At 60.1% G+C, this 17,123-nt stretch overlaps 2 protein-coding genes across 8 annotated transcripts in view; one reads left to right on the top strand and one right to left on the bottom strand.

Annotated features, from left to right (window-relative positions):
- Positions 1-17,123, bottom strand: part of DOCK6 (dedicator of cytokinesis 6) — a 44,594-nt gene that overhangs the window by 13,664 nt on the left and 13,807 nt on the right. For 3 of the 7 annotated variants that reach the window (XR_009261116.1, XM_058727987.1, XM_058727991.1), the window contains 21 exons: positions 16,876-16,942; positions 16,625-16,774; positions 15,649-15,729; positions 15,382-15,535; positions 15,087-15,218; positions 14,884-14,973; positions 14,315-14,477; positions 11,061-11,178; positions 10,905-10,975; positions 10,579-10,717; positions 10,390-10,491; positions 9,637-9,723; positions 9,040-9,271; positions 8,617-8,778; positions 7,781-7,944; positions 7,119-7,223; positions 5,024-5,116; positions 4,670-4,765; positions 3,856-3,996; positions 597-710; positions 324-494 (listed from right to left, as the gene is read on the bottom strand). Coding sequence is in view for 6 of the 7 variants with exons in the window: in XM_058727987.1 (XP_058583970.1) it covers positions 324-494; positions 597-710; positions 3,856-3,996; positions 4,670-4,765; positions 5,024-5,116; positions 7,119-7,223; positions 7,781-7,944; positions 8,617-8,778; positions 9,040-9,271; positions 9,637-9,723; positions 10,390-10,491; positions 10,579-10,717; positions 10,905-10,975; positions 11,061-11,178; positions 14,315-14,477; positions 14,884-14,973; positions 15,087-15,218; positions 15,382-15,535; positions 15,649-15,729; positions 16,625-16,774; positions 16,876-16,942 (2,632 nt within the window). In the remaining variant the exon portion in view is untranslated. Of the gene's footprint in view, positions 1-323; positions 495-596; positions 711-3,855; positions 3,997-4,669; positions 4,766-5,023; positions 5,117-6,624; positions 6,922-7,118; positions 7,224-7,780; positions 7,945-8,616; positions 8,779-9,039; positions 9,272-9,636; positions 9,724-10,389; positions 10,492-10,578; positions 10,718-10,904; positions 10,976-11,060; positions 11,179-14,314; positions 14,478-14,883; positions 14,974-15,086; positions 15,219-15,381; positions 15,536-15,648; positions 15,730-16,624; positions 16,775-16,875; positions 16,943-17,123 lie in introns of those variants that run through there. The other 4 variants (XM_058727988.1, XM_058727990.1, XM_058727992.1 and 1 more) reach the window with 4 other exon arrangements.
- On the top strand, positions 12,262-14,176 carry ANGPTL8 (angiopoietin like 8). The gene is made up of 4 exons (XM_058727999.1): positions 12,262-12,559; positions 12,755-12,916; positions 13,700-13,809; positions 13,925-14,176. The coding sequence occupies exons 1-4, from the start codon at positions 12,263-12,265 to the stop codon at positions 13,950-13,952; spliced, it is 597 nt and encodes a 198-aa protein (XP_058583982.1). The 5' UTR covers position 12,262; the 3' UTR covers positions 13,953-14,176.

Below are 17,123 nucleotides of genomic sequence, written 5' to 3'. Positions count from 1 at the left end.
CGGGGATGGCAGGTCAGGGGTCAAGGGTCAGAGGCAAGCGACTGGAGTTACCCACGTGTAAGGTGCCAGGGCCTGGAGTCAGAGGTCTGAGAAACAGCAAATGGAACCCTGGTTGAGAGCGAGGATTTAGGGGTGAGGAAGGAGAAGCCGGTCCTCCCGAGAAATTGGCAAGAAGGAAGGGCAGAGGTGAAGGGTCAGAGGTAAGGGGTCAGGCCCCCGGGCAGCGGCCCACTGTGAAGTGGACAACTGAGGGACCCACAGAAGACGGGTTCAGGCGAGAGGTCACAGGTCAAGGGGAGGAGACAGAAGAGAGGCCAGCCCACCTGGGAGGTGGTGGAGGATACAGAGGGCGAGGGTGAGGCCGGAGGCGACAGGGGGCAGCAGGGGAGGTTGAGGGTCACGTAGTGCTCGTGGCTGCACAGGATGCGGGTGAAGTCCATGCGCAGGGTCAGCAGCAACGCTGGGTTGGGGGCCGACTGCAGCCGCGTGGCCACCTGCGGGGTAGGGGGTCAGTGGGTTACTTTGCTCGGCCCGCCACGCCCACCGCCCTGCCCTGTCACCTGCGGGTGCGCTGTTCCCGCCGGGCCCGCCCCTACCTGCTTGTAGTGGGCTCGGACCAGGCTGAAGACGAAGCCTCGGTCCGCCAGGGACAGCAGATCGCTGAGGAAGAAGGCCAGGCTGGCGTTGAGGCGCTCGGCCAGCTCCGCGTCCTGGGGGCACAGGGTCTGTCAGCCCGAGCCCACGTGTCCCATCGGGCCTCAGTCTCCACACTGGGCCTGGCTCTCACCACGGCCACCAGGGACCTCCAGGACCCGCCTCACTGCACCACGGCCTTGGGGCTTCTTGACGTGCCTTCATTTCTGGGCTCCTGGTTGTCCTCCTCTGACTGTCCCTTCCGGGCCCCACGGTTATGTGTCTACACTCCTCGGGACTCTGTTCAGAGCACTGTTTTCAGGGCACCCGGGTGGCTCAGTTGGTTAAGCGCCTGACTCCTGACTTCGGCTCAGGTCGTGGTCTTACAGTTTGTGAGTTCGAACCCCACGTCAGGCCCTGCACTGACAGCACAGAGCCTCCCTGGGATTCTCTCTACCCCTCTCTCTCTGCCACTCCCTCTCTCTCTCCCTCAAAAGTAAGCAAATTAACTTTAAAAAATAAAATAAAAAAGGGGCACCTGGGTGGCTCAGTCAGTTGAACTTCTGACTTCAGCTCAGATCACAGTCTCACAGTTCGTGGGTTCAAGCCCTGCATCAGGCTCTGTGCTGACAGCTCAGAGCCCGGATCCTGCGTCTCCCTCTCTCTCTGTCCCTCCCCTGCTCACACCCTGTCTCTCAAAAACGAGTAAACATTTAAAAAAAAAAAAAAAATATATATATATATATATATATATATATGTGTGTATATATATATATATATATATGTGTGTATATATATATATATATATGTGTGTGTGTGTGTATATATACATATATATACGTATATATACATGTATATACGTATATATATGTATGTATATATACATACATATATATATATACATACATATATATATAGTAAAGTCATCTTAAAAAAAAAAAAAGAGGGACGCCTGGGTGGCTCAGACTCTTGATCTCAGCTCAGGTCATGATCCCACGGTTCTCATGGGTTCGAGCCCTGCATCGGGTTCTGCACTCACAGTGTGAAGCCTGCTTTGGATCCTCTGTCCCCCTCTCTCTGCCCCTCCACCCCTCACTCTCAAAAATAAATGTTAAAAATTCTTTTTTTTCAAAGAACCCTGTTATTTTTCCTTTCATTCGATTTCAATAACACAATATGGATGGCAGAAACTGGCTGCTGACTCCCCTCAAATCCTCTCCCCTCTCAGAGTACTGGAATCTTTCTTCAGAGTTCAGAGCTGGGTAAAGACTACATTTCCCAGCCTCCCGTGTAGCTGGGGATAACCATGTGACCACATCCTGGCCAAAGGGGTTTGGGAAGCAGTGATACGGTCGCTTAAACAGAAGGGACAGGTCCTCCTGTTCCCACCCCCTTGTCACACATCATGGGGTAGGTACCACGTTGAACCGCAGTGGCCAGCCAGGTCCACCCTGTGGAACCCCCTGCAACCCACCTATGCTCAGAAATCAACTTTGGTCACATTGAAACCACTTGTGATTATGTTTGGGCAAATTAACCTCTGCCCTACTTGGTACACTCCCAGCAATCATTTTAAGAAGCATACGGGGAGCATCTACCATGTGACAAGTCCTGCGAACCAGACAGACATGGTCCCTGCTGCCTGTCCAACTCACAGTCTTGGGTGGGGGGAGGCAGACAATAAATAGAAGACTTGGAGATACTCCCATGTGCTCTGAAGGAAACTGAACAGGGTGCTGTTTCGAGAGAAGCCCCAAAGACAAGAGAAAGCCAAGAGGAGAAAGGCATCCGGAGCCCAGAACATAGTAAGTGCAAAGGCCCTGGGGCAGGACGTGCCTGGAGAATGTGAGGAACAGCAAGAAGGCTGCTCCTGGCTGATGCTTGCTCTGCCCTCGTGCTCTCATGAGCCACTCTGTGGCTTCACAAGGTAGCCTCGGTGGCCCTCACTTTCCTGCAGCCCCAAAACACAAAACACAAACCTGCCTTAGCTCCGAGTCCACGGTGGGGACAGAGACTGGGTGTTCGTTGTGCGCTGGGCCTGACACAGTCAGTGCTCGAGAAAATGTCAAATAAAGCAATGAAACCACTGGGGCCCATCACTGATGCCTCCCTGGCAGCTGGGACGATGCTGCCTCTCGGGGCTGCTGTTCTCTGCAGCCCTTTCCGAGGGACGTTTCCTCACAATCTGGGTCAGCCCCTGGGAAGATAGCCCCTGGGGAGGCCCCAGTGGAACAAGGTCGAGAACTTTGAGACCAGCCCAGAGGTCGCGGGAGATTGCACAAGGGCTGACTTGGGTTGGGCCAGCATTTCAAAAATCTGGAACGTTCCTTATCAAATCCAGAAGTCCCATTTCTCCTTAAAAGTCATGCGTCCTGGCCACAGCTAACGGGTACATGCCCTCTAGGCCATCAGAAGCCTCACTCTCCCCAGGTGGTGAGGGCGTGGGCTTTGGAGATGGTGGCGTGGGTTCAAATCCCCATTCTGCCCCTTCTCAGTTAGGTGGTATCGGCTTGTGACCAGTCATTCTCTGCCTCAGTTTCCCCATCTGTAAAATGGAGGCAACAATAATACTGACTTCACGGGGGTAGTTGGGAGAATTTAATATGATCCATCTAACGTGTTTAAGATACACAGTAAGCACTCAAATGCCCAATATTGCTACTATTATCATAATTATTTCCTGCCCAGCTCCTGTGAACACCGGAATTAGTGATCCAGGACCTGGACAATCATCAAGGTCTGAGAACATCGATGTCCATTTATTGAGCACTTACTGTATTCCAGCACTGTAGTAAGGGCTAATGGATCTGTGCTATCGCCTTCCCACCCTCATCAACTTCCCATTCTGACCTTTGCTCACTCTACTCCAGCCATACTTACCTCCTAACTGCTCCCCTATCAGCCCAGGCACGATCCTACCTCAGGGCCTTTGCACTCGCTGTTTCTACTGCCTGGAAGGCCCTTCCCCCAGACAGGGCATAAAGTGCTCCTTCCCCTCCCTCAAGTCTCCTCGAAACGTCAGCTCCACGAACACATAGATTTGGGTCCGTTTTGTTCACTGCTGTGTCTCTAGCATCCAGCGCAGGGCTGTGCCCACAGTTAGTGCTCAAGAAATGGATGCTGAGTGAACAGGCTCATCTGGCAAAGGGGGTTCGTGCTTCCCGCCTGGCCTGCTCTGCGGCCTCTCGCAGACCCCTCCCACTGAGGCCCTTTCCCTCATACCTTGTATACCCGGGTGATGACTTCCAGGCCCACAGAGCCCACGAGGGCCGCGATGTCGTCCAGGAAGCGCCCAGGGAAGCGAAGCTTGCGGGGCGTGTCCAGCCGCTGGCCCAGAAGCAGGTGCAGGGCCATGCTTTTCACCTGGGGCGGGGCGAGAGCGAGGGGGGGGCGGGGTTGAGGGACTGGACTGGGGGCGGGGCTCACTAGAAGGGGGCAGGGCTCGAGGGGCTGGGAGTGGTACTTTTGCAGCAAGGCGGATGGGCTAGAGGTGGCCCTAACGGGTCCTGGGTGGGGATTGAGCTGGCAGTGGGCGGGGCCTGAGTGCCTCCTAGGCAGGGTTGGGGAGGCTGAGGGAGCCCGGGAGGGGCTGGAGTTGGTCTCCTGGGGCTAAGTATGGGGGTGGGACAGAAGGTAAGACTTGTGGAGTGGGACTTGAGGGAGCCCACCTGGGTGGGGTTTGGGGGCCCCCCTGGCACCTCTAGAAGAGCTTGGGGGCAGAGGCTCAAGTCTGATCACAACGGAGTCCCTCTCTCTCCGGGGAGATCTCTTGAGAGCGAGGGGTCTCCTCCCTCGTTAGGGGTCTCTCAGCGGTCTCTACAATCTCACAGGGAAGGTGGGGAGGGGTCTTTTCTCTGCCAAGGGGGCTTCCGGGGGCCTCCCTCTGGGGAGAGATCCCCCTCCGGTGTCTCCTGTCTCACTGCGTGGGGGTCTCTTGGGACCATTTCCCAGGGGTCTTGGGAGCAATCTCAGAGGGCTCCTTCCCGAGGAGAGGGCCTTCCCTGGTGTCCCTCCGGCGGGAAGGAGGGTGTCTCACCATGAGCTGGAAGAAGAACCAGGCATGTTGCAGGACCGTCTCTCGCACGGCGCTGCCGCTGACCACCCACTGCAGGGCCAGCTCCTCGTGAAGCAGCTGGGGGCAGGGGCAAGGGTCACAGGGAGCTGAGGGGCCCGCCCCATTCCCTCCTCGGGGTGGAAGGGAGGGGGCGCGACCGGGATGGGATGCAGCTGCATGGCTTGGGGTTAGTGTAGCCGGAGACCATGCAGGAGGAGAGGGAGCAGAAGGAGTCAACATGCCCTTTCCCTGGGCCTTCTAGACCCTGCTGGGCTTCGGGGGAGACAAGGTGCTCTGGGGCCAACGCTGTGTCACCCGCCCCCTCCCTCCCACTACCTTCTGCACAGTGGGTCTCGGCTGGGTGGCCGGTGGGGCCAAGGAAGAGCCCTCGAGGTAGAAAGAAGTTCGGCTAGAGCTGCAGTCGATGGCCTAGGATGGGATGGCCGGGGGGGGGGGTCAGTGAGGATGTAGGCAGTATGGACGGGGGACAGGCGAGTCCGTGTGGATGGGCCGAGGCGGCATGGACGCGAGAGCAGAGGTAACAACGATAAAGGTGGGTGACGGAGGGGAAGAGAAGCATAGTGAAGACAGAGAAGGCGGTGCCCAGCAGGGTGGATGGGAGAGGCGAGAATGGGGACAGGAGCCCGTCGGCGAGGGTGGACGGGACACGGGCACACACCCAGCATGGGCGAAGGCGGCAGAAGGAATGGGGTGTGGGGTGAACACGGTGAAGAGGGAGGGTGCGGTCCGAGAGACTCGGGGAGGTCGGGGCGGATGGAGAAGGGCACCGCGGTGGAGGAGAGGGTGTAGACAGTGGAGTGGAGTATAGACATGGGGTCAAAGCGAGGACAGAGGAGACAGAAGAGGAAAAGAACAGGACAGAGATGAGAGGAGGTGCTGGTGAGGCACAGCGGGAGCAGCCGAGAGCCCTGGGTTCCAGGCCCGGCCCTGTTTGAGCCTTGCTTGCAGCCTCGCATGGCCTCGGTGCCCCCATCCGTGAAATGGGGATGGGGACCCATGCTCCCCTCCTCCTTTGCTGGTTAGGAGGTGAGGCCGCTAGCAAAGAAGGGAGGCCCGGAGATGGGGCCGGCCTCACCCCTGGAACCTGCACGGGCCTCGGCACTCGAGGGACCCCCAGCTCCCACAGTCCCAGCAGAGCCCTGGCCACTCAGAACACACTAAATGGGCCACCCACTGGCAAAGGCCAGACTCAGTGTCCCCTCCTGCCTGGAGTGCACACCCTCCTACACCTTGTCACTTCCTAGATGGTCTCCAAGGCCCAGCTGACACCCCAGAGAACTGAGGGCATTGGGGGAGGCCCAGTTAAAGATGTTGGGAGGGGGCTGGCAGGGCCCATGAACCCAGATTTCCAGCAGTCTCAGGAGAAGACTGTCTACAAGGTCCCATGCTGCCAGCAGTCCCCCGCCTGCCTTCAGTGCAGGTTGCCTGGGTGATGGGCATGGAGCTGGAACGAGGTCTGGGGCCAAGTGTGCAGGGAAACCCCCCCCTGCGGCCTGCTCTCCGTGGCCAGGGGCTCTGAGCTCGGTCCCAGTGTTTGCATGTGCCTTTTCCTCCACCCGCAACACCCACCCTTCGCTGACTGGCTCCGTCTCACCCTTCAGGTCCCGGCAAAAATGTCACCTCCCTGGAGAGCCCCCCCCCCCTCCCCCCGGACCACAGAGAGGAGGAGGCTGGTGGCCTCGTTTCTGTTCGTTTCTTTTCCCCGCTTTCACACCCTGTGCTCAGACTCGTGTGTGTGTTCGGTCGGTGTCTGTCTCCAAGGCTATCTGGCAGCGTGGGGGCCAGGCTGGGCCGAGACCTAGCCCGAGAAGATCCTGCCTGTGACGCCCTAACTCGTTCCCAGGCTCGAGACCGCGGAGCTGGACACTTTACCCGGAGTCTTTACCACATCTGAAAATTCGGAGCCCCGGGCCCAGGTCTATCTGAAGGCAAAGCCCCTCCCCGCACCACATCTCTGGGAAGGGACAGAGTAGAGGGAGCTGCTGTCTGCCTGAAACAGGATGGGAGAGCCCAGAGGGTCAGTCCTGGCCCTTTGGCATCATTCAGGTTGCCACATCAAGGGGACAGTTGAGTCTCCTGAACAGAGTGGATTAAGGAGGACATGTACAGGCCATGCAGTGCAGGCAGTGAGGTTATAGTGGCTGGTTTTGCATATCCTTTGCATGCTATTTGCATACCGCCCAGTCCCTTCTGTCTGTGCCTGAGGCTGTGGTCTGTAGGGCAGCAAAAGGCTGGTTCAGACGACTGTGATGCCTACGACACTGACACTACAGCCCCTGAGCAAAGGCAGAAGGGGTCTGCCGCCTCCTTCAGGCAGCCCCCCTAGGTTAGTGGGCCACAGCCAGGAAGGTGGGAGGGGCTCATGCTGAGATGAGGGTCACACACGTGCAGGGGCAGGTAGGGAGGGCACCTGTCTGGGGTCGGCCCCGCAGTAAGGGGGTGCCCGTCGCAGCACAGCCTTGCTGCCTCCTGGAGCATAAGCAGAATTCACCCAGGAGTGTGAGCGGTCGATACCCTGGAGATACACGGGTAGGAGGTGGAATCCATGGGCAGAAGGTAGGGAGAGCAGCACGAAACACCAAGCGTGAACACTGCCCTGGATCATACACGCAACCCCGGAAAATGTGTGTGCACGTCCGTGCATGGGGTCCACGCGCATACGCTCCCTGTGCACACATGTGCGTGGAGCGCACATATATATGTGCCCCGTGCCCATACACGCGTGGGGTACGTGAGTATATGCCCTCGTGTATACACACGCATGGGGTACACGCATATACGCACCCACCTGCTCCACTAAGCACACGCTGCTTTTTTCAAGCAGGCCAACCTCCAGCCGCCCAGCCTCGGGTCAGCCTCGGAGTATGGAGCCCAGGGCAAAGTCTGAGTCACAGCTCCCAAGCTGTGACAGCCACAGACCAGCCGTGCAGCCGCCCAGACTCAAGCTTTCGTCCATGCTGGTTGTCTGGCGTTTTCTGTCCTCTGTTCCTCTGTCAAAACTAAGATCCTCCACCCGCCCACCTGGCGGCAGTGGCCACTGAGGCTAGAGATCCTGGGGTCCCCGCACCCTACCTTGCTGGCCAGGATGCGGGAGACCTCGTCGTCCACAGAGCCAGGGGCCACGGCCAGGTCCGGGTTGCTGCTGCTGATGCTCTTAGAGCGAGCCAGGTAGAGGCTAGCGGGGCGGCCAGGGCCACGGGCCAGCGTGGCAGCCTGCACCGCCACTGGAGGGGCCCCTGAGGATGGAGGGAATATGGTCAGCCCCCTGCCCCTGATGTCCCGTGGACCCCCTGCCCCTTCCCAATCAGCCGTCTTTGGTGACGTTGCTTTCTTTCTGAGCCTCCAGGGATCCTCACCTGTAAACGGGTATGATTATGGGTATGATAATGGCTGCCGCCTCGTAGTGATTTGGGGGAGACTGAAACACACTGAGAACAGTCGCTGCACATAGTAAGTGCTCAGAGGCGTTCGTGGTTATTGCTAATTACTTAGCAAACAGAAAAGAACCCAACTTTATTGAACCCATGTTATATGGATCACTGTACCATTTAATATTACCAGCAGCCCCATGATGGGGTTGCCCTTATGATCCTCGTTTTACAAATGGAAAACAGACCCCGAGAGGTGAAATCACTTGCCCGAGGTCACAGGGTTTGTAGGAGGCGGAGCTGGGAGTTCAAACTTGGGCAGCCTAGCTGAGTCTCTGCCTCAAGCTACTGAAGATGCTTGTTGACCGGCTGAATGAGCCACCAGTCAAGCAACAGAGACCACAACTCCTCTCTTGCAAGCTGCCCAAACCTACCAAGGCCTGTACAGCCTCTGGGCCTTTGCACATGCCATTCCCTCTGACTGGGACGCTCTCCTCCCTGATATTTCCTGCCCCCCCAGGGCCTCCCACCAACACTTACCACTTGGGAAGTTGGGCTCGGTGCCAGGCAGTCGGAAGGCGTAGTGGACATAGGCAGCCAGCAGCGGGCAGTGACCACGGGCATCCTGGGCAGCCTCTAGGCTCCGGTGGACAAGGCTGACCACATGGGCCATTGCTTCGAAGGCCCCACGACCTAGGTTCACTGCCGGGCAGAGCACAGGTCAAGTTCCAGAGCCCTGGGCCTCCTGCCTCCCCCAAGGAACCTCTTATCTCCCACCCTTCCAAGGGGTTGTGTGGCCACCAAAGGGTCACAGTGGACCTGCTCTGGGCCCGGGGGGTTGGGAGCCACTTTTCAGAAAGGAAAACTGAGGCCAGAAAGGAAAGTGAGCTATAGGAGGTCGCCCGGGACCAGGGGACTGAGGGGCCTTTTTCCAGATGGGGAAACTGAGGTCTGAGGGCTCACCGATCTGGCCGCCAATGATTGGAGGCCGCACGACCAGATGCACGAGCTTGTCCAGCACGTGGTGGGAGAAAGCAACAAGTGGCTGGGGGCTGGCGAGGCGCAGTGCGGCTAGGCTGGCCCGCAGCTCCTGCTCCACAGTCCCCTCACTCAGCACGGTGTCCCTGAGGCGGAACGGGAAGGCCCCTTCCTCCAGGACGTGCACCAGAGTGAAGAACTTGTCCAGGTGAGGGTCCTGGGGGTGGGAGGAGCTGGGGTGAGCAGGGTGGGGCCAGGGCTCCATGTTAGGGAAGACCGTAGGGGGTTGCGGGGGTGCAGGGATGCGGGGTGCTCCGTGGGCCAAAGACCAAGGCCGGAGATCAATGAACGGACTATAAACGAGGAAAGAGAGGGGTACCGGCTGGAGGGAGGAGAGAAGGGGAGCGACCAAGGGCCAAAGCCCCAGCTGGGATGGTCACTGGCATGGCTGAGTCAGCAGCTTCCCTGGGAGCCTGGCCTAGTTGACCGAAGTCACGTCCGTGGCCCGAGGCCAGGCCTCCCCGGTCAGCAGGAGCTGTTGCTCAACTCCAGGACTGGACTCCTGGGTTCCCCCACCCCTACCTGGGGGTGCACAGAGGACACAGCAGTGAGCTCCACGCTGAACACGCCCTTGTGGCCGTCCACCCAGCGCATGCCCGGCAGCGCCACCTGCGGGAGGAACACACCAGGTGGGGACTGGCCAGCCCTCCCGCACTGATCAGCCATTGCAACACTGTGGGCAGAGCAGAGCGCCCCCCCGGGGGAGCAGCCGGGCCCCCTGCCCAGCCCAGGGGGGTGCAGATGGGAGGCAGCACTATGGGGGTCCACTGGGTAGGCTGCAAGCCTGGGGTACTGACGGAGGAACAAGGAAAGGAGGCCTGGGGTGCATATTATTGAAGGGAATGAATCAGGGAAGAGCGTATGGGCTCTTGGACTTGAAGCTCCCAGGGCATTAATGACAGCTCAAGGGTAAGTGGGAGGGTGACAGCATTCATGTGGGGGATGGGCCCTGGAGGTACTCCTGGGGTGATCGTGGTCAGAGAGGCAGGCAGGATTGCTAAAGGGGGACCAGGGCAGAAAGGCAATGGGAACAGTGAGTGCAAAGGCCACAGGGTGGGGGGTGGTAGCGAGGCAAGGCTAGTGGGGGACACGGAGGGACGCACGGAGCAGGAGACACAAAAGCACGAGGGGTCCTGGAGGTCGTCACAGAGGACAACAAGGATCCCGGGAGTACCGATGGGAAGGAAGGCAGGGCACGGATGGGGGACCATGAGACGGGAGCCTGGGGTGTCATCAGAGGACAAGGCGCTGGGGGGCGGCTGCCAGGGCGCGTACGTCTGGAGTGAGCACGGAGTAGCTGGGCGGGAGCTGGTCCACGGACACAGGGAGGCAGAAGGGGCCGGTCCTCAGGCGGCCGTGCTGCAGCAGCGGGATCCACTGGGGAGAGGCCAGGGGTCGGCGATGGGGCCGGCCAGAGGTGAGGCGGGCTGGGGGTGTGGGGGTGAGGGCGGGCGGGGGTCTCACAGTAAAGCCCACGGGGGTCTCCAGTGCGGTGCCCGGCCGGGGCTGGCAGCTGACGTGGTAGAAGGTGAACAGCAGGTGGTGGTTCTCGGTCACGCGGGCCGGAAGGCGAAGCTTGAACTCCTCGTAGAAGTCTGGGGACCTGGCAGGGGGCTCTGCTGGGGGCTGGGAGGCCCCTTGCCTTCCCCACCCCCTCCTGTGAGTGTGACCCCGGTGCCTGCCACCCGGCCCCACTGTCGGCTCCCTGCCTCCGGTTCCCCTACGAGGTCTCCTGGAGGTGGCCTGCTCCCCTCCTCTGCCCCTGTCCCCTGTCCCCTGTCCCCGCATACTTGTTGTGGTAGACCACCGGTGTGAAGGCCTCGCGGGCGAATTCGCTGCAGCTCGACTTGCCAAAGATGACCTGGGGGAGGGCGTGTGTGAGGGGCCTGCCGGGGACAGCCCACCCGGGACGCCCCGCCCTCCCTCCCCCAGGCCTGGCCACTGACCGGCAGGGCCTGGCTGGGGTCCTCGCCCGCCATATACTGCACTCGCACGGCGAGGTTGCGCGCGGAGCCCTGGCGGCTGCTGAAGTTGAGGCAGTGCGGGTACACGTACAGCAGGTTCCTGCGGGGGCAGGGGGGCATCAGAGGGACAGGAGAGGCCGGGCTACTGGCACAAGCCGGGCCTGGGACACAGGGGGAGAGTGGCCACGCAGCTGGGACACTGAGGGCCGGGCGGTTATGGGCACCAGGCGGGAGATGGGACTGGCAGAGAGCGGGGGACAGGTGGACACCCTTAGAGCATAGGCGGGGGGACAGTGCAGCAGAGGGTGGGGACACAGAGGGACTTTGGGGGCGCTCATGAGGCGTGGGGAGGTGCCGAGCAGGGACAGATGGGTGCTCGGGCTCAGGGTTCCAAAAAGTGGCCCAGGCAGCCACCTGGGCTGACCCACCCCTCCCTGGGCTCAGGGGCCTGACTGCCCTTCCCCCGGGAGAAGCCACTAGGGTTATGAGGCCTATCTCTCAGGTGGAGACACTGAGGCCAGAATCAGAAGTGGGAGGGGGAGGGGGATGAACGTTACTCCCATTTTACCGGGCGGGGGGGTGGTGGTGGAACAGAGGCACACGCCCCACAGTCATCCAGGGAGCAAAACAGCAGTCGGCACTGCTCCGGGGCACATGTGGGTCCCGGAGCCAGGCTGTATGGCCTCGGGAGAGTCTTTGCCACACCTGTACCCTGCCCCACACCCCCAGCTTGCAGCCAGGCCAGCGCAGACCCCAGCATCACAGGCCTGCGGCAAGGGTGTGAGCAAGTCAGCTACCATAACGGCAGCAGAAAAGCCATCCGGGGAAACCGTCGGCGCTAAGACGCTCACTATTATCATCCGCTTCTGCTGGCCTGTTACTGTCGTCACCCCTTCCACAGGTGGGGAAGCCGAGGCTCAGAGCTTCAGGCTCCCCCCCGCGGGGCCTGGGCCTATCCCCTCCCAGTGCCCCCCAGTCCACACCTGGCCCCAAGCCCCAGCCAGCGTGATCTCAGCGTGGCCCAGCCGGACATTCGCCTGATGCAACGGTCGCGCCACCGCCAGGCCCTTGCACAACACGGGGCACGCAGCCGGCCGGTTAACGATTGACCGGGGGTTATTGGGGTGTCAGGGCATAAAAGGTGGCGGCAGTGGCGCCGTGGCCGCACCCTCAGAGCCTCAGCCATGCCCGTGCTCGCACTGTGCCTGCTGTGTGCCCTGGCCACCGAGCCCTGGCCCTCGTCTGCAGCTCCCATGGGGAGCCTGGAGCCAGCACAACATGAGGAGCTGACCCTGCTCTTCCACGGGACCCTGCAGCTGGGTCAGGCCCTCAACAGCGTCTACAGGGCCACAGAGGCAAGGCTGACAAAGGCTGGGCACAGCGTGGGCCTCTATGGCCAGGCACTGGGGCTTCTGGGGCAGGAGGTCAGCCGGGGCCGGGATGCAGCCCAGGAGCTACGCACAAGCCTGTTGGAGATGCAGGTGGGCGCTGCCCCTGGGGCATTGTGGGGTAGATAGGAGTTTGCAGCACAAGTGCCTAAGGTAACCGACTGTCTGGGTTTGCCCAAGATTGAGGGGGTCCCAGGAACACAGGACTTCCAGTGTTAAAATTAGGCAAGTCCCAGGCAAACAAAGGCAAGATGATCATCCCACTAACATGCACTATTTATTGATCAGATGGAAGAGGATGCCCTAAAGCTCCAAGCAGAGGCCACAGCCCAGGCTCTAGGGGAGGCGGCGCAGGGACAGCGGGCGCTGCGGGAGAGCATGCTGCGGCTGGAAGGCCAGCTGAGGGGCGCTTGGCTGGGTCATGCCCAACAAGAATTTGAGGCCTTGAAGGTAAGAGGCTCCCAGCCCTGGTGGAGCTGGGACTCTGATTTCCCAGGCAGAGCTTGCTTCTGAGCCTTGAGTCCCCGAGCTATCCCCAGGTCCGTCTCCCAGTGCCATGGCCTCCAACCTATATGACCCTGGGCAAAACCCCTGTCCCCTCCCATGCCTCAGGTTCCCCATTTGCAAATAAGCGTGACAACTGACGTCTCAAAGCGGAGACAGGGACTCAATACAGACAAAACGCTCCGCATGGGACAGGGGACATGGAAGTGACTCAATAAATGTATACTGTTAAGAGTAACTGGGGGGCGCCTGAGTGGCTCAGTCGGTTAAGCGGCCGACTTCGGCTCAGGTCATGATCTCACAGTCTGTGAGTTCGAGCCCCGCGTCGGGCTCTGTGCTGACAGCTCAGAGCCTGGAGCCTGTTTCAGATTCTGTGTCTCCCTCTCTCTGACCCTCCCCCGTTCATGTTCTGACTCTCTCTGTCTCAAAAATAAATAAACGTTAAAAAAAAAAAAAAATTTAAAAAAAAGAGTAACTGGGTCTGTGTCTCGAGCGCCCAGTAGCTACCCAGCCCTGCCTTTTGATAACCCATATCATACTTATAACAAGTATAACATAGTATAACAAGTCCCATTTCATCCCCATTTAACAGATGGGGAAGTGGAGGCCAAAGAGTAGCAGTGAATGGCCAGGTCACACGGATACAGTCTGAGGGGCAGACGGCCCCGGGCGGTGTCGGGGGATGGAGGTGGGGCGGCCCCGGCTGAGGGTTCTGTCCTGACCCCGCAGGCCCACGCTGACAAGCAGAGCCACATCGTGTGGGCCCTCACAGGCCACGTGCAGCGACAGAGGCAGGAACTGGCAGCACTGCAGCACCGGCTGCGTCAGGTCCAGGAGAGGTGAGCCTGGAGGGGGCTGGACGCACAGGACAGCCTGACGGCAGGTGCGCGGGGCAGCTGGGTGGGGACCCCTTTGCCTGGGCTGAGCCTGATCTCCCTCCCCAACCCCCCCCAGACTCCACACGGCGGCACTTCCAGCCTGAGCCTGCCTGCGTGGAACTGAGAACCAGTCACACAACCGAGGGACGCTTCCTTCCGTGCCCCATGTGGCCCCTGCACAAGGAGCTGCCTGTCCACTGGGGTCGGCCAGGGTGCTTCTGGCCACGGAGCAGAGACAGAAACAGGCGGGGACACAGGCAGAGGACATGGCCCCGTCGTGGAGGGGTGGAGGCAGGACATGTGATCCTTCATGCTTACACACCGCTCCCCCCCCCCCCCCCCATTAAAGCGGAGTAGTGCCATCTCACTCTACGTGTCTCTGTGCGTCTGGGAGAAAAGGTACCTTGCTTTGCAGGATGCACGGATACCCCCATTCACGTGCCCAGCTGGGCCCTGGAGGTTGTACCTGTAGCTGGTATGGGGGGCGTAGACCTCACGGGCGGGGAACTCCAAGATCTCCTTGGTGGGCCGGCCCCTGGGGTCTGGGTAGGGCTTGACATGAAGCAGCTCCGGGGAGAGGCAGAAGTGCGGGTTCTCGGGAGCCGGGGAGATGTCGATCTTGAGCTGGGCTGGGGAGGGAGTAGGGGGTTTGCACCTGCCTGGAAGCCTCCCAGCCCAGCCCCACCCTCTCCGGGCTTCAGGATCAGAGCTCTGGCTTTTCCATAATGCCCCCTAGTGGCTGTCCCTTCAGGTGCTAAGGCCAGCGGTCATCCTCAATTGCTGTACCTTGCCCTTTCGTTTGATCACCTCTGCCCTGGGGACCCAGGTCCCCACCGCCACCATGTCCCCCATTTGACACACGATCTGTCTTATTATGTTTCTTGTCTGACTCCCATTAGGGATCCCTGAAGTCAGGGATTTGTGTATCATGGTCACCGCGAGGTCTCCAGGGCCTGGCACAGCAGGTACTCCGTGTGGGTTTGTTGAGTGACTGCGTGAAAGTGACACCTCTCATCTAGGAGGTGTGGCACGCACCAGTCACGGGCCGCAGGCGCCGCAGTAGAGAGGATGGGCGGCGCATGTCAGCCAGGAACTTGAAGAGGTCCTCATCGCTGAGCCGCTCAGCTTCCTGCACAGGACACGCCCGCGTAAACTGGGTCCCTGGGGCCTGTGCGCCCACAGTGGGGTGACAGGGGTTGTGCCTGGGCACCCCTCCCTCAGCCCCACGGCCATGACACCTGCCTGCTTAAAGAAGTTGGTGACAGTTAGCGTGGCTGGGCGGAAGCTGGAGAAGCTGCAGGTGTCATCCCCACCACTCGTCCGATCCTGGGGCCCCCGACGGCGGCGGTCAGTCCAGGCAGGTCGGCGCTCTAGGGGAAGTGGTGACAGTGATGGAGGCGGCAGAGATGAAAGAGAGGCGAGGAGGGCCAGAGAGACGCGGGGACTCAACGTTGTACCAAGCCCAGCCAGCAGAGGGCGCATCGTCCCCTCCCCGGTAGCCCCGCCCCTGGCCCGTCAGCCCCGCCTCCTCACCTCCCTCGGAGTCCGAGTCGCGGTCCGTCTGGCTGGCGCTGCTCACGATGTTGGCCAGGTGAACGGCGGTCCAGGCGAAGGGCATGCGGTAGCGGCCCAGGCGGGTGCAGAACTGCTCGGCTGCCAGGCGCAGCTTCTCCAGCTTCTCTTTGTTCTGTGCGGAGGCCCCCCAAGCCCCCAAGTGCTCAGTGCCCCAGGCCTACCGAATGCAGGATCCGCCCTGCCCGGTGACCCCTTCGCCACTCTGCTCAGCCTCCACCTGCTTACCTTGGCCGTGTCCACCTCCTTCATCACCATGTATGGCTCGCAACACTCGCTGATGTCCCCCTGCTGCAACACCTTCTCCAGCTGGGGGGCCGGCAGGGCCAGTGAGGCGCTGCTGGGACCCCAGCCTCCCACCCCATTCCCACCCACTCACCTGGACCCCTCACGGGCCCCCAGACACTCCATCCAGCTAGGACTTTTGCTCCAACACCTCCCATGGTTCCCACTGTCCTCGGGATTGAGCAAGAGTTGGCTTGCCCCGCCAGCTGCCCCTCCCCATGCTTTGAACCCACTCCAAACCCCCGTCTCCGTAACTTCCCTACGTTTATACTTTTGTTAGTATAAACAGAGGCCACTCCAAGCATGGCTGGACTCCAGTCCTGACCATCTGGAGGGTATGGGAGCCCGAACAGGTCCCTAACCCACGGTGTACTTCAGTTTCCCCATCTGTAAAATGGGGGCCACGGCAACCCCCACTTCCTGGGGCTGTTGGAAGGATTAGAGGTGGCAAGCCCTGCGTACCCTGACCGACCACGAGCCGTGCCTGCCTGTCGGTGCTCAAACAATGCCGTTAGCGTAACCTAGTAGAACGTTTTGGGGAAGGAAATTTGAGATCACTCCTAGAAACAGAAAATCTCACACAGATGTGCCAACTAGGTCTTTCTTCCCCTGATAAACTGAAAAACTCCCAACTTAAAAAGAGTTTCAAATGTTCATCCGCACGGGCCGGGATGCCGTTTCTCCCCAGGCCGCCCATGACTCATGGGTCTCGGCCTGGCTGTCACCTCTCCACGGAAGCCCTCTGTGATTTCTCCCCACCTGGGCCGCGTGAGGAGCCTCTTCTGGGCTTGCCCAGCTGCCTGTGCTTTCCCCACAACACACTCATCACCCTTCTTGATGACGTGGCCATCTTCTTCCACGAGAACAGGGCCCACGCTGCGTTTACCATTATCACCCCCGGCGCAGCCCCAGCAGGCACCTTGATGACCAGGAAGATATCAGGTGAGGGGTAGGTCACGGAGAAGATAGCAGAGCGGGCCAGCGTGGAGATGGCAGGGTGGGTGCCATGAGCCCGCAGGAGCCCCTTCACCGAGTCCGAGTTCAGGTCAAAGTAGAAGTTTTCTGAGATCTGGGGACACGAAAAGCAGCTGGGCCACCACCTCCAGGAAGCCCACCGCGGTGCAACGAGGAGGAGGGCCGGGGCAGGAATGGGAAGAAAGGGGCTCCTACCTTCTTTTTCTCCCGCACATCGTACAGGGCCAAGATGCCAAAGATGGGCTCGATTTCGATTTCAAACCTACGGTGAACGGGGACTCTCTGGCAGAGGCTGTCCCTAAGACTTGTACCACCCACGCACCCCAGTCCCTCTTGAGACCCGGCCCAGCCTTGGTGCATCGTGGTGGGGGGGCATCTAATTTCCACCGGGCCACAAAGAATTGCTGCTTACGGGCTTCCAGGAAAAGCCTGTCCCGTTTTGC

The sequence above is a fragment of the Neofelis nebulosa genome, chromosome 4 (genome assembly GCF_028018385.1).
Source record: "Neofelis nebulosa isolate mNeoNeb1 chromosome 4, mNeoNeb1.pri, whole genome shotgun sequence".
NCBI classification, from domain to species: Eukaryota; Metazoa; Chordata; class Mammalia; order Carnivora; family Felidae; genus Neofelis; species Neofelis nebulosa.
The sequence above is the reverse complement of the archived record's forward strand: the minus strand, read 5'-3'. Positions and strand labels throughout refer to the sequence as shown.